The sequence below is a fragment of the Hyla sarda genome, chromosome 8 (genome assembly GCF_029499605.1).
Source record: "Hyla sarda isolate aHylSar1 chromosome 8, aHylSar1.hap1, whole genome shotgun sequence".
In the NCBI taxonomy this organism is placed as follows: Eukaryota; Metazoa; Chordata; class Amphibia; order Anura; family Hylidae; genus Hyla; species Hyla sarda.
In genome coordinates this window covers 38,897,550-38,913,127 of record NC_079196.1, presented here as the reverse complement: position 1 = coordinate 38,913,127, position 15,578 = coordinate 38,897,550, and the positions used below count along the sequence as shown (strand labels likewise).

The following is a 15,578-nucleotide window of genomic DNA, read 5'->3' as shown; positions in this document are numbered from 1 at the left end:
CAGTGGGGCTGCCTGGCCACTGGGTCATTCCCCTGGTGGACATGGTGTCTCGGAGGCGGTGTTCGCCACCCTGCGCTACGCCCACTCTGACTAGGTGGAGTTGACGTGGTGAGTGGGCTTGTAATTTTTGATCAAAATGTATACTAACAACCTGTTAGTTTTTGAAATTATGCTGATAAGCAAGTAGATCAATATACAAATGGTGGATGTGCAGCTGTGTTTCTCTATTTGTGTTGTACATTTTAGTCTTTTATAAGACAGGTTTCTGGGACAGTGATCCCTGACCATGCCCATAATGACATCATAAACGTTGACTGACATTAGGGTATTGTAATGTTTCAGATTATGAGACCTTTTAAAGACTGACAGGATAGTTTGGAATAAGTTTAAGGGATTACTTAGAGAAGGAAAGAAATAATGGAATTTCAGCAATTGAAAACAAAAAATACCTTTGCAGAAATCAGGTAACATTTATTACAAAAGTTTTTTATGCAGTCATCTCTGAAGACAAGGCATGAACTGTGTAGAACATGTCAGTGCCCAACTTGCCAGGGGGCGTTTTTCACAGTAGGAGCTTATCCATTCTCACATTAAAGTTCATGTCTGGTTTAGAAAGACCATTTTTAAAACACCATATTAGGTAATTCTGGGTTAAAGGGAATTTATAATCAGAAAATGACATATTAGTGAAATTATTATAAGTATTTAATATAAAGAGATTTTAAAAAATTGACATAATGCAGTTTTTACAGTGGCCTTCGGGGCAGACACAGTAGGCTGCTATATTTTCTGTAGCTTACTTGTCAGCTTTGTTGTATAGATTGAGAGAGGATAAAAAGAGTCACTTTTTATCTCTGGGGACATGGGAACATCCAGTTGTTATAGAGGCTACCTTGCAGATATGGATTTTTCCCGGGGAGGCACTGCACAGGATTTAAACACTTAGACCGATATTTATCATCGTCTTTAGACTGTTTTTTGTGTCTACAAATGGCGCAAAAAAGGCACAAGCAGGGTTTATTTGCGCCTTTTTTGCGCCTTTTGGTTTAATCATTTCTGCTGATTTTGAGTTGCAATCCACTGATTTTGGCAATACACATGATATGGAAGGGTTTTATGAACTGCGCCTTTTTGTGAAAAGGCGCAGAAAAGGCGCAAAGCCACTGAAAAGTCTCTAAAACTACACCAGCCTAGACTTAGCTTAGCTTTTTGGTGTATGTGAAGAGAGAAATTTCAGAAAATGCGACCTGCACAAAATGTATCAAATGCTCTGTGACCATTTAATAAATGTGGTGCTCCTACACATTACCAGCACACAAAAAAGGTGTAGAAAAATGCTTCACTTACACCTACAATGATAAATGCTTCACTTACATCTACAATGATAAATGCCGGCCTTACTATCTGCTTCTCTGACAGATTACATCAGTTTGGTTTCCAGCCGTGGCACGTCCTGTGATCAGCACAGTATTTCAATACCCTTCTAACAATGGGGCATTGTCTAAAAAACGTTACCTCTTTTTTTTAGCATATAGCTATCATTTACAGTGACTTTTCAGGATAAGTTGCCCTGTGCTTGTACATAACGAGCAGCATTATTTTTGACATTATATAACTTGTATATGATATTTTTTCATTAGATTTCTGCTCTGCAGGCTTTGTCAATAATTTACAGTTCTTCCAGAGCTGGTGGGCAGAGCTCCCTCCTCTGCCTTCCAAAGACTTGTATTGCTTGTCTTGCAGACTCAGGACAGAGCTGAGCTGATTTTCAGAGTAGATGAGGTTAGCAACCGGGGGGAGGGGAAGGAAAAATTTGATAACAGGAGAAAATAGCCATTTTGTCTAATCTATATTACAAAGTGTCTTATATTGGCTTGTACTATTGCTCTATGTAAAGTTTTTTCAAATGACAGTGCCCATTTAAACATTACACTATGGAGTACACATTTCTATATACATATTTCTTTTATAGGGACTGTAAATGGAGTAAAGAAGATCACTGGGTTTTTCAAACAATTGTTAGCCAGTACCCAAGTGACCTTCCCAATAGAAGAACTTTGTACTTGAATATGTTATCTAGACATCTTCCCCGAAAACCTAGGCAGGAGCTGGTAAGTGCATTTATTTACTTAAACCCCTGGACGGAAGAAAACAAAGGAAAAGTCCTTTAACTTCCATTACTCAATGTTTAACATTAACTTTAACCTTATCCGCCTAGACACCCCATAATCCATAGGTATGAGGGCTGTTTATGGGATAGCAGTTACATTGGCGTAGAAGGATTCAGATTGGTGCGGAATCAGTGCTATATTTAAAGACGTAAAGTTAGGACCTTGACTGAATGTAATAAATCAGAGAAAACTAGAACACTTTCTATCATTAGTGGATAGCATTGTATTCCACGCTGGACCTGTACCCTTATGGTTACCTTTATCTACGGCTTTCATTCCTAGACCTCAACATAGATCTAGATGTGATAAGTTCTGATAAATTCAGACTTTTACATGGTACAGAAAGGTTGGCGTTATGGAGCAGGATGTGGATTCTCTAACCTGTGTGGCTGATGACTCAGACCGTATCTGGGAGCGGAGTCTAAGGTTTCGCTGGTCTTCACCAGAGCCGGCCGCAAGGCAAGATGGGCTTGCTGCGGCAGGCGACACCCAGGTCGCTACCCCCGACATGGCTCGACCATACGGGTAGCTGGGCTTGGCGAGGTACCGAAGGATAAGGCAGTAGCATAGTCGAACGTAGCAGAAGGTCAAGGCAGGCGGCAAAGGTGCAAAGTCAAATAACATAGTGGAAGGTCTGGATACACAGGTAAGGCAATAGGCAATATGGAACACTTAATCTCAGGCCAGGGGCACTGAAGGTCCGGCAGGGAAGTGTGGGAGGTGCTGGGACTTTATGTAGTGTCAGGTGTAACAACTAATTATGGGCGTACTGGCCCTTTAAACTACAGATCTCCAGCGCGTGCACACCCTAGGAGATGGGGACGTGCACGCCAGAGCTGAGACACAGAGTTGTAGGCGGCAGCAGAGGATGGTGAGTGACAGGCTGGGATTCGTATGCGGGCGTGTCCAGCGATGCGAATCTCAGCCCCCCCGGCAGTCGAGAATTCAGGGATTCAGGGACTGTGCGCTCACGGACGGTGCTTGCGCCCCCCCCTTTTGGTCTCCCCCTCTTTTTTGAGGTCAAGAACTTGTAGATAAGGTCACAGTCTAAAATGTTGTCCTGCGGCTCCCAAGACCTTTCCTCTGGGCCAAATCCTTCCGAATCCACAAGGAAAAAACTTTTTCTCTGACAAATTTGGAATCCAGAATTTCTTTGACAATATAAACATCGGAGGTACTGTTACGTCGAGCGCTCCGGGTCCCCGCTCCTCCCCGGAGCGCTCACAGCGTTCTCCTGTTCGCAGCGCCCTGGTCAGACCTGCTGACCGGGTGCGCTGCGATAATGTCCCCAGCCGGGATGCGATTCACGATGCGGGACGCGCCCGCTCGCGGTGCGCATCCCGACCCGCTTACCAGACTCGCTCCCCGTCTGTGCTGCCCCGGCGTGAGCGGCCCCGCTCCCTAGGGCGCGCGCGCCGGGTCTTTGCGATTTAAAGGGCCGGTGCGCCACTGATTGGCGCATGGGTTTTAATTAGTGTGTTCACCTGTGCACTTCCCTATATTACCTCACTTCCCCTGCACTTCCTTGCCGGATCTTATTGCCATTGTGCCAGTGAAATCGTTCCTTGTGTGTTCCTAGCCTGTGTTCCAGACCTCTTGCCTTTGCCCCTGACTACGATCCTTGCTGCCTGCCCTGACCTTCTGCTACGTCCGACCCTGCTCTTGTCTAATCCCTTGTACCACGCCTATCTCAGCAGTCAGAGAGGTTGAGCCGTTGCCGGTGGATACGACCTGATTGCTACCGCCGCTGCAAGTCCATCCCGCTTTGCGGCGGACTCTGGTGAAAACCAGTAGCAACTTAGAACTGGTTCATCGACACGGTCCACGCCAATCCCTCTCTGACACAGAGGATCCACCTCCAGCCTGCCGAATCCTGACAGGTACCAGAGATGGAAGTAGGAGTGATGTCTTTTTTTGAGAAGCGGTTATGGATAACAGGTTTTAAGAGAGATACATGAAAATAATTCTGGATCAGGAGAGAGGAAGGCAGATGGAGAAAATAAGCCACAGGGTTTAAACATTTTTTTGTATCTTGTAAGGACCCAAATAGCGAGGACCCAGCTTATAACATGGTACCTTAAAGCGAATAACCTTGGAAAACAACCACACTTTGTTCCCAGGAGAGAATTCAGGAGGAGGGCGTCTTTTCTTGTCCGGTTGCGTTTTCATACGAGTAGCGGCATGTAGAAGAGAGTGATGAGTCTTCTGCCAGATGGAGACAAAATTCTGCACTTGTTCATCGGCCATGGGAACTCCGGAGGAAGTAGACAAGGGTAGAGGAGGACGAGGATGAAGTCCATAGACCACAAAGAAGGGTGAAGACCCAGTGGATTCAGAATCCTTATGGTTGTATGAAAACTCGGCCCAGGGTAGTAAATCGGCCCAGTCGTCTTGGCGAGCAGAAACAAAATGGCGGAGATAGTCTACCAAGACCTGGTTAACCCTTTCAACCTGTCCATTGGATTGTGGGTGGTAACCCGAAGAAAAATATAATTTAACTTGAAGACATGAACAGAGAAACAAACTAGACTCCACGGTCGGAGACAATATGAGAGGGCAACTCCCAGCATGCATGGTCAGTCAGTACATGCTGGGAGTTGTAGTTTTGAAACAGCTGGAGGTTTGCCCCCCCCCCCCCCCAATGTGAACGTACAGTATCCCTTTGGCCTGTGCAACGCCCCTGCCGTCTTCCAAGACTTTGTTAATGAAATTTTTCGTGATCTCTTATATTCCTGTGTTGTTGTGTATCTGGACGATATTCTGATTTTTTCTGCCAACCTAGAAGAACACCGCCAACATGTCCGCATGGTTCTTCAGAGACTTCGTGACAATCAACTTTATGCCAAAATGGAGAAATGTCTGTTTGAATGTCAATCTCTTCCTTTCCTAGGATACTTGGTCTCTGGCCGGGGACTACAAATGGATCCAGACAAACTCTCTGCCGTCTTAGATTGGCCACGCCCCTCCGGACTCCGTGCTATCCAACGTTTTTTGGGGTTCGCCAATTATTACAGACAATTTATTCCTCATTTTTCCACCATTGTGGCCCCTATCGTGGCTTTAACCAAAAAGAATGCCAACCCTAAGTCATGGCCTCCTCAAGCGGAAGACGCCTTTAAACGGCTCAAGGCTGCCTTTTCTTCTGCTCCCGTGCTCTCCAGACCTGACCCATCTAAACCCTTCCTATTGGAGGTTGATGCCTCCTCAGTAGGAGCTGGAGCGGTTCTTCTACAAAAAAAATTCTTCCGGGCATGCTGTTACTTGTGGTTTTTTTTTCTAGGACCTTTTCTCCGGCGGAGAGGAACTACTCCATTGGGGATCGAGAGCTACTGGCCATTAAATTAGCACTTGAGGAATGGAGGCATCTGCTGGAGGGATCAAAATTTCCAGTTATTATTTACACCGATCACAAGAATCTCTCCTATCTCCAGTCTGCCCAACGGCTGAATCCTCGCCAGGCCAGGTGGTCTCTGTTCTTTGCCCGGTTTAATTTTGAAATTCACTTTCGCCCTGCCGATAAGAACATTAGGGCCGATGCTCTCTCTTGTTCCTCGGACGCCTCGGAAGTAGAGCTCTCTCCGCAACACATCATTCCTCCTGACTGCCTGATCTCCACTTCTCCAGCCTCCATCAGGCAAACTCCTCCAGGGAAGACCTTCGTCTCTCCACGCCAACGCCTCGGAATCCTCAAATGGGGTCACTCCTCCCATCTCGCAGGCCATGCGGGCATCAAGAAATCCGTGCAACTCATCTCTCGTTTCTATTGGTGGCCGACTCTGGAGACGGATGTTGTTGATTTTGTGCGGGCCTGCACTGTCTGTGCCCGGGATAAGACTCCTCGCCAGAAGCCCGCTGGTCTTCTTCATCCTCTGCCTGTCCCCGAACAGCCTTGGTCTCTGATTGGTATGGACTTTATTACAGACTTACCCCCATCCCGTGGCAACACTGTTGTTTGGGTGGTCGTTGATCGATTTTCCAAGATGGCACATTTTATTCCTCTTCCTGGTCTTCCTTCAGCGCCTCAGTTGGCAAAACAATTTTTTGTACACATTTTTCGTCTTCACGGGTTGCCCACGCAGATCGTCTCGGATAGAGGCGTCCAATTCGTGTCAAAATTCTGGAGGGCTCTCTGTAAACAACTCAACATTAAATTAAACTTTTCTTCTGCTTATCATCCTCAGTCCAATGGGCAAGTAGAAAGAGTTAACCAGGTCCTGGGTGATTATTTACGGCATTTTGTTTCCTCCCGCCAGGATGACTGGGCAGATCTTCTACCATGGGCCGAATTCTCGTATAACTTCAGAGTCTCTGAGTCTTCTTCCAAATCCCCATTTTTCGTGGTGTACGGCCGTCACCCTCTTCCCCCCCTCCCTACTCCCTTGCCCTCTGGTTTGCCCGCTGTGGATGAAATAACTCGTGATCTTTCCACCATATGGAAAGAGACCCAAAATTCTCTCTTACAGGCTTCATCACGCATGAAGAAGTTTGCTGATAAGAAAAGAAGAGCTCCCCCCATTTTTTCTCCCGGAGACAAGGTATGGCTCTCCGCTAAATATGTCCGCTTCCGTGTTCCCAGCTACAAATTGGGACCACGCTATCTTGGTCCTTTCAAAATTTTGTGCCAGATTAATCCTGTCTCTTACAAACTTCTTCTTCCTCCTTCTCTTCGTATTCCTAATGCCTTTCACGTTTCTCTTCTTAAACCACTCATCATCAACCGTTTCTCTCCCAAACTTGTTTCTCCCACTCCTGTTTTCGGCTCCTCGGACATCTTCTCCGTAAAGGAGATACTGGCCTCCAAGAAGGTCAGAGGGAAAACTTTTTTTTTGGTCGATTGGGAGGGCTGTGGTCCTGAAGAGAGATCCTGGGAACCTGAGGACAATATCCTAGACAAAAGTCTGGTCCTCAGGTTCTCAGGCTCCAAGAAGAGGGGGAGACCCAAGGGGGGGGGGGGTACTGTTACGCCGAGTGCTCCGGGTCCCCGCTCCTCCCCGGAGCGCTCGCTACACTCTCGCTATTGCAGCGCTCCGGTCAGATCCACTGACCCGGTGCGCTGCGATCCTGCCTCCAGCCGGGATGCGATTCGCGATGCGGGTGGCGCCCGCTCGCGATGCGCACCCCGGCTCCCGTACCTGACTCGCTCTCCGTCGGTCCTGTCCCGGCGCGCGTGGCCCCGCTCCCTAGGGCGCGCGCGCGCCGGGTCTCTGCGATTTAAAGGGCCACTGCGCCGCTGATTGGCGCAGTGGTTCTAATCAGTGTGTTCACCTGTGCACTCCCTATGTATACCTCACTTCCCCTGCACTCCCTCGCCGGATCTTGTTGCCATTGTGCCAGTGAAAGCGTTTCCTTGTGTGTTCCTAGCCTGTGTTCCAGACCTCCTGCCGTTGCCCCTGACTACGATCCTTGCTGCCTGCCCCGACCTTCTGCTACGTCCGACCTTGCTTCTGTCTACTCCCTTGTACCGCGCCTATCTTCAGCAGTCAGAGAGGTTGAGCCGTTGCTAGTGGATACGACCTGGTCACTACCGCCGCAGCAAGACCATCCCGCTTTGCGGCGGGCTCTGGTGAACACCAGTAGTGACTTAGAACCGGTCCGCTAGCACGGTCCACGCCAATCCCTCTCTGGCACAGAGGATCCACCTTCTGCCAGCCGGCATCGTGACATGTACATTTGAGGCCTAAATTGGTGATTTGCACAGGGGTGGCTGATTTACAGCGGTTCTGACATAAACGCAAAAAAATAAATACCCACATGTGACCCCATTTTGGAAACTTCACCCCTCACGGAATGTAACAAGGGGTATAGTGAACTTTAACACCCCACATGTGTTTGACAAATTTTCATTAAAGTTGAATGGGAAAATAAAAAAATTTCACTAAAATGCTTGTGTTACCCTAAATTTTTCATTTTCACAAGGGAAAATAGGAAAAAAAATTTGTAACCCCAATTCTTCTGAGTATATAAATACCCCACATGTGGATGTAAAGTGCTCTACGGGCAAACTACAATGCTCAGAATAGAAGGAGCGCCATTGGGCTTTTGGAGAGAAAATTTGTCTGGAATTGAAGGCCACGTGTGTTTGCAAAGCCCCCATAGTGTCAGAACAAGGAACCTCCCCCACATGTGACCCCATATTAGAAACTACGTCCCTGACGGAATGTCATAAAAGGGACAGTGGTCAGTGAAAATGAAAAATGTAATTTTTTGTTTGCACAGCCCACTGTTCCAAAGATCTGTCAAACGCCAGTAGGGTGTAAATGCTCACTGTACCCCTTATTACATTCTGTGAGGGGTGTAGTTTCCAAAATGGGGTCACATGTGGGGGGGGGGAGGTCCACTGTTCTGGCACCACGGGGGCTTTGTAAATGCACATGGCCCCCGACTTCCATTCCAAACAAATTATCTCTCTAAAAGCTCAATGGTGCTCCTTCTCTTCTGAGCATTGTAGTGCGCTTGCAGTGCACTTGACGTCCACACATGGGGTATTTCCATACTCGGGGGCATTTTCTCCTATTACCCCTTGTAAAAAAGTAAAATTTTGGGAAAAACCAGCATTTTAGTGAACATTTTTTTTTTCATTTACACATCCAACTTTAACAAATAGTTGTGAAACACCTGTGGAGTATTAAGGCTCACTGTACCCCTTGTTACGTTTCTTGAGGGGTGTAGTTTCCATAATAGTGTTCCATGTGTTTTTTTTTTTTTTTGCTGTCCTGGCACCATAGGGGCTTCCTAAATGTGACATGCCCCCCAAAAACCATTTCAGAAAAACTCACTCTCCAAAATCCCATTGTTGCTCCTTCCCTTCTGAGCCCTCTACTGTGCCCGCCAAGCACTTGACATACACATATGAGGTATTTTCTTACTCAAGAGAAATTTTGTTAGAAATTTTGAGAGGATTTTTCTCCTTTTACCCCTTGTAAAAATTCAAAAACTGGGTCTACTAGAACATGCGAGTGTAAAAAATGAAGATTTTGAATTTTCTCCTTCACTTTGCTGCTATTCCTGTGAAACACCTAAAGGGTTAACACACTTACTGAATGTAATTTTGAATACTTTGAGGGGTGCAGTTTTTATAATGGGGTCATTTATGGGGTATTTCTAATATGAAGACCCTTCAAATCCACTTCAAACCTGAACTGGTCCCTGAAAAATACAGATTCTGAAATTTTTTTGAAAAATTGGAAAATTGCTGCTGAACTTTGAAGCCCTCTGATGTCTTCCAAAAGTAAAAACATGTTAACTTTATGATGCAAATATAAAGTAGACATATTGTATATGTGAATCAATATATAATTTATTTGGAATGTCTATTTTCCTTACAAGCAGAGAGCTTCAAAGTTAGAAAAATGCTAAAATTTTTCACATTTTTCATCAAATTTTTGAATTTTTCACCAAGAAATGATACAAGTATCGACAAAAATTTCCCACTAACATAAAGTAGAATATGTCACGAAAAAACAATCTCAGAATCAAATTTATAAGTAAAAGCATCCCATAGTTATTAATGCTTAAATTGACAGTGGTCAGATTTGCAAAAAATGCTCTTGTCCTTAGGGTCATAATGGGCTCTGTCCCCAAGGGGTTAAAGTGGATACTGTCGAGCGATGAGCTGTATGGACTTACAAATTCCAGCATGACCGGCCAGAAGAGAGGAATGACCCCATTTCAGGACTCAGAGTCTTAAACGGGGAGGCACATAAGTCTTCCCTGGTGGCAAGTGCTGAAGACTCACTGGCACTGCTGAGATGAGACGACCAGGGGGAATAATATGTTGAGAATGAGATTCCAGGCCTTGAACATGAGAGGATCTAGACAGAGCATCAGCTCGAAGATTCTTCTCTGCAGGACGGAAATGGATTAAGAAGTTAAATCTAGAGAAGAACAGAGACCAACGGGCATCGGGGGTTGAGACAATGGGCAGACTGGAGATAGAACAAGTTGTTGTGGTCGAAATAGATAGTAAGTGGGTGTACAGAGCCTTCCAAGAGGTGACACCATTCTTCTAAAGCCAACTTAACGGACAAGAGCTCGTGATCTCCGATAGTATAATTTCTCTCTGTAGGGGAGAAGGTATTAGAGAAAAATCCACAGGTTAAAGTTCTCCCCTTAGAAGACTTTTGTGTTAACACTGCACCTGCTCCAACTGAAGAAGCATCCACTTTCAAGATAAATGGTTTGCTAGGATGGGGTCTAGATAGAACAGGAGCAATAGCGAAGGCAGACTTTAACTTTTGAAAGATTCTTCAGCCTCAGGAGTTCAAACTTTTGGATTAGCAGTCTTCTTGGTAAGTGAGATGATGGGGGCAACCAGAGTGGAGTAGCAAGGAATAAATTGCCGATAGTAATTGGCAAAGAAAAGGAAGTGCTGAATTGCTTTCAAGCCAGAAGGTTGAGGCCAATCCAGTACTGCGGACAACTTGTTGGGATCCATTTGAAGACCTCGACTGGTAATAATATACCCCAGAAGCAAATTTCTCTAGTTTAGCATAGAGATGATTTTCACAGAGACGCTGTAACAGTTGACAGAGGTGAGAGCGATGAGACTGGATATTGGAAGAGTAGATGAGCATGTTATCCAAATAGACAACGACACAGGAGTATAGGAGGTCACGAAAAATATCATTAACAAACTCCTGGAAGACTGATGGAGCATTGCAGAGTCTGAATGGCATCACAAGATACTCGAAATGTCCGTCACGAGTATTAAATGCAGTCTTCCATTCGTCCCCTTCTCATATACGAATCAAGTTATAGGCCCCATGAAGATCCAGTTTAGAGAAGTTTTTGCCCCCAGGGATGGGGAGGATATGAAGTTATAAAGTGACCTTCTGGCCGCCCCGTAAATAGTCCCCTGTGCGGGTCCCATTGCTTTCGCAGTGGTCCCACCCCCTTGGCCTGTCCTCTTGGCTTGATTGATGGCCCGCGTCATTGCTCTGCTCTTTAAGCAGATGGAGCAGAGTAGTCAAATCTGCTTGGTTCCCTTTAAGATGTGACACAAGGGATCAGATATGTAGTTATGTGGATAGAGAATATTAAGCTAATCGATAGGGGTCCAAGCGCTAAGCATGGCAAAGTTCGGATTCCCTATAGAGAGTGAATGACCTATAGAGGCAGATTTTGGGATACGGGGCTCAGTTTGGGCTGAATGCCCCCCCTCCTGCCCCACTAGATGAACTGTAGACATGTAGATAAATGTATTTTAACAAACAGTAGAGAATGCACAGCACATTAGCTGAGCACACTCCAAGCATGGTGAATACTTACACTCGCTGTCAGTGACCGGCATTGGAGTTGCCTCTCAACTCAGAACTTAGAAGCCCCCACAACACAATGGCAGGCTGCTGATCCGCTGTCATGGGGGTCTTCTGAAGGCCTCTGTGGCTGCCATGATAAGACTGATATTCTATTATAGCCATAGACAGACTGTAATAGGAAATCAGCAAGAGAACAGTACACTGCAAAACATTAGTATTAGTATACATGCATTAGTATTGCATTGTACTGTAGAAACTCCCAAGCGATTGTATAGTAAAACAGTAAACTATAAAAATAATTCTTAAAAAGTAGAAAAAAACTTTTTTTTAAATCCCCCCTTCTTTTTCTTGTGGTGTCTTTTCAGTATCATTTACCTCAATATTCCTCTCATTTTACAGGATATGCATATTTCCTATTTTTTTTTAAATTATATATGGATTGTTCTTAAATAATGTTACTACTTTTGTCTATGGAGCAATCAAATAATATGGGGACAATGCACAACCCATGGCAAACCACCTGGGTGACACTGAATAAAAATAGTTCTCAAAATGCCAATAGTAGACAGTTACAAGCTTGAAGGAGTACAATGGTGTGCGTGACTCTTTAATTCTTTTATATTCATGTCCACAGGTTCACCCCATTGTTGCCTGTTTTTGAGAGTGGCATAGCAGGGAGCTTGACTGTCACTTACATTATGTTCCCTGTGTAGGTCAGCCATGAAAAGATGTGGGACTTACATCGCTTCAATAGAGATCAAAGAAGAGCGCTGATGGAGAGCTGGACTCGCTATAAAAAAGATTTTCTCATCAAGGCTGCAATGACCATTGCTGAAGCCGGGTCTATATATGAAATGGAGCTCTTTGTAACAAATGACAGAAAACGACAGCAAGAGATCTGTAGTGAACTTAAAGAGAAGGTAAGTGATCGTGACGTGTAAGGCTCTCTTATCGGCCTCTAGGCCCAGTGACATAGTGTCCTATATTTCACTACTCTTAGTTTTCCTTACCAGTCCATTAACCCATTGAAGATGCAGCCAAGTGTCATTTTTTGTCATCTTTTTCAATGTGGCAATAGGAAGGCTTGTTTGTGTGAGACTAGTTGTATTTTTAAGGGGACCATTTAAAGTACCATAAAATGTATTGAGAAACTCAAAGAAACTTATTTGTGTAGTGCAATGGAAAAAAAGGAAATTCCATCACATTTGAGGGGTTTCATTTTTAAAGTGCACTAATAATGCTGTATTAAAATGTAGCTGTGGTTTAAAAAGAAAAACTTTTCACAAGTCACTCAGACAACTCAGGTTTAGATTAGTCATATTGTCAGTGCTGGGACTCGCATCGATCAGGAGAACAAGTGACGATAATAATCTATGGGGCCATAGAGAGGAGCTGGATAGAGATCGCTGTTCTCCCTGCAGGTCTCAGCACTCAGTCCACCACCAAGCAAAAAATGGGACATGTCTGTGTGACATAAGTTTGTGAAAAAATTCTTCAAATTACACATACCGTTTGACTTTATTCTGCAGGTCAGTACAATGACATAAATAGCAAATTTAAAGTTTATGTTTTGCTTTACTTTAAAATAAAATAACTTTTTTTCAAAAACAAATTATCTTGGTATCGCCATATTCTGACACACAAAACTTGTATTTTTCTGTCGATGGAGCTGTGTAAGGCCCCATTCACACGGCAGAATTTCCAAGTGAAATCTGACGGAAAAATGTAGCTAAAAAATTCTGATGCAGCAGCCTCCCATTATTTTCAAAGGGATTCTGCGGCATTGCGAAAATAGCAGAATTTACGTTGTGGAAACATCTGCCGTGGAAACGACAGGGCAAGCTCTTGTTTTTATTGATACCATTTTGTGTTACATATAACTTTTTTGAAGCAAGGAGACCACAAAGCAGTAATTTTGGCAATATATATTTTTTTCTTTTACACAATTCACTATGCACAACAAAAAATAGGATATTATAATAGTTTGGGCACTTTCAGCCATAATAATTATATTATATTTGTATTGTTAAATGGGTACTACCGTGGAAAACTTTTTTTTTTTTTTTTTTTTTTATCAACTGGTGCCAGAAAGTTAAACAGATTTGTAAATTACTTCTATTAAAGAATCTTAATCCAAAAACATAACCATTTCCTCTGTAGTATACAGCCCGTATACTACAGAGGAAATGGTTATGTTTTTGGATTTCTCATATGTCACGACCACTGTGCTCTCTGCTGACCTCTGCTGTCCATTTTTGGAACAGTCCAGAGCAGCAGTTCCTAAAATGAACAGCAGAGGTCAGCAGAGAGCACTGTGGTCGTGACGTCAGAGAAATCCAAAAAGATAACCATTTCCTCTGTAGTATACAGCGCCTAAAAAGTACTGAAAGGATTAAGATTTTTTAATCTGTTTAACTTTCTGGCACCAATTGATAAAAATTAAAAGTTTTCCACGGTAGTACCCCTTTAAGATATTTTTACAGAATCAATGGTGTAACGCCGAGCGCTCCGGGTCCCGCTGCTTCCCCGGAGCGCTCGCGGCGTTACTCTGCTTGCAGCGCTCCGGTCGGCGCTGCTACCATGTCACCGGAGGGGATGCGATCCGCGGGACGGGACGTGCCCGCTCACGGATCGCATCCCATGTCTCTTCTCACCTGCTCCATCCTTCCTCTGTCCCAGCCCGGCGCGCGCGGCCCAGCTCTCTAGGGTGCGCGCACGCTGGCTCTCTGAAATTTAAAGGTCCAGTGCACCACTAATTGGTGCCTGGCCCAATCTAGTCCAATCACTGTTTTCCCTATAAAACATCACTTCCCCTTCCTGTCCCTGCCGGATCTTGTTGCCTAGTGCCTAGTGAAAGCGTTCCAGTGTGTCCTTGCCTGTGTTTCTAGAATCTCTGCTGTTGCCCCTGACTACGAACCTTGCCGCCTGCCCTGACCTTTCTGCTACGTCTGACCTTGCCTTGTCCTTTTGTACCATGCCATCTCAGCCGCCAGAGAGGTTGAGTCGCTACTGGGAGGAATGACCTGGGGGTTACCTGTCGCAGCAAGTCCATCCCGCTTTGCGGCGGGCTCTGGTGAATATCAGTAACCCCTTAGACTCCGTTCCCCTGGTACGGCCCACGCCATCACCTCTCTGGTACAGAGGATCCACTTCCCGTGTCCTCACCCTCCGCCAACCCGGATCCTGACAAATGGGAAACATTTGAACATAAATTTTTCTTACTTTATGAAACTGTCTCTGTCAAGGTTTAATAGGGCTACTACAATAGCGGCCTTGAGGCCTCTACTAGGCTGCCGTAATGTCCCCTGGACCTGCAGCTGTGAAGACAATCAGAGGTTGGAAGAAAACCCTGCAGCATCTAGGGGGTTAAGCAGCCAGTCAGTTTGCTGACAACTGTATAAAGCAACCTAGCACATGTGGAGCAGGCTGGGGAGCCATATTTTTCCTTTGTGCATCTTCTGTACATTTATGGTGGATGGATCTATAAATAATTAATATAAGTATTTAAGCCATAGATAAAGGGAACAAATATGTTGAACGCACAGTGCAAGCATAAGGCTGTGTTTACACAATGTAAAATTCGGACAGATGTTTTCTTTTACGTGCCACAGTTGCTGCTGCATTTTTTGTATATAGTGGCACCAAACTGCGCATGTAAAATAAAATGCACGGCTGAATTTTATGCTATATGAACATAGCCTAATGTTTGACACAATCTGGAGATGACTTGTAATTAGGTTTTTTAAAGGGTTTGTTCACATTGCATAATTCCTTTAGACCATAAGGTGATCATTGGGAGGAGTCCTGTTGCTTATAATTGCCTTCCATCAATAGTAATCTCATGGGGGAACCAGGCAGTAAGTCTTCAATTTCCCTGCAGTGCCACCACAGGGGAAAATAAGTATTACACAATTCCCATTGATCCGTAATACACACACATAACAGGCACTCTCTGTAGCTTAACCCCTTAAGGACTCAGGGTTTTTCCGTTTTTGCACTTTGGTTTTTTCCTCCTTACCTTTTAAAAATCATAACCCTTTAAATTTTCCACCTAAAAATCCATATTATGGCTTATTTTTTGCGTCGCCAATTCTACTTTGCAGTGACATTAGTCATTTTACCCAAAAATGCACGGCGAAACGGAAAAAAA

At 44.7% G+C, this 15,578-nt stretch overlaps 1 protein-coding gene across 9 annotated transcripts in view; it reads left to right on the top strand.

Annotated features, from left to right (window-relative positions):
• The window catches only part of CCDC148 (coiled-coil domain containing 148), a 250,848-nt gene that overhangs the window by 198,619 nt on the left and 36,651 nt on the right, over positions 1-15,578 (top strand). For all 9 annotated transcript variants that reach the window (XM_056535045.1, XM_056535041.1, XM_056535046.1 and 6 more), the window contains 2 exons: positions 1,973-2,111; positions 12,142-12,348. In XM_056535045.1, coding sequence (XP_056391020.1) covers positions 1,973-2,111; positions 12,142-12,348 — 346 coding nt within the window. The remainder of the gene's footprint in view (positions 1-1,972; positions 2,112-12,141; positions 12,349-15,578) is intronic.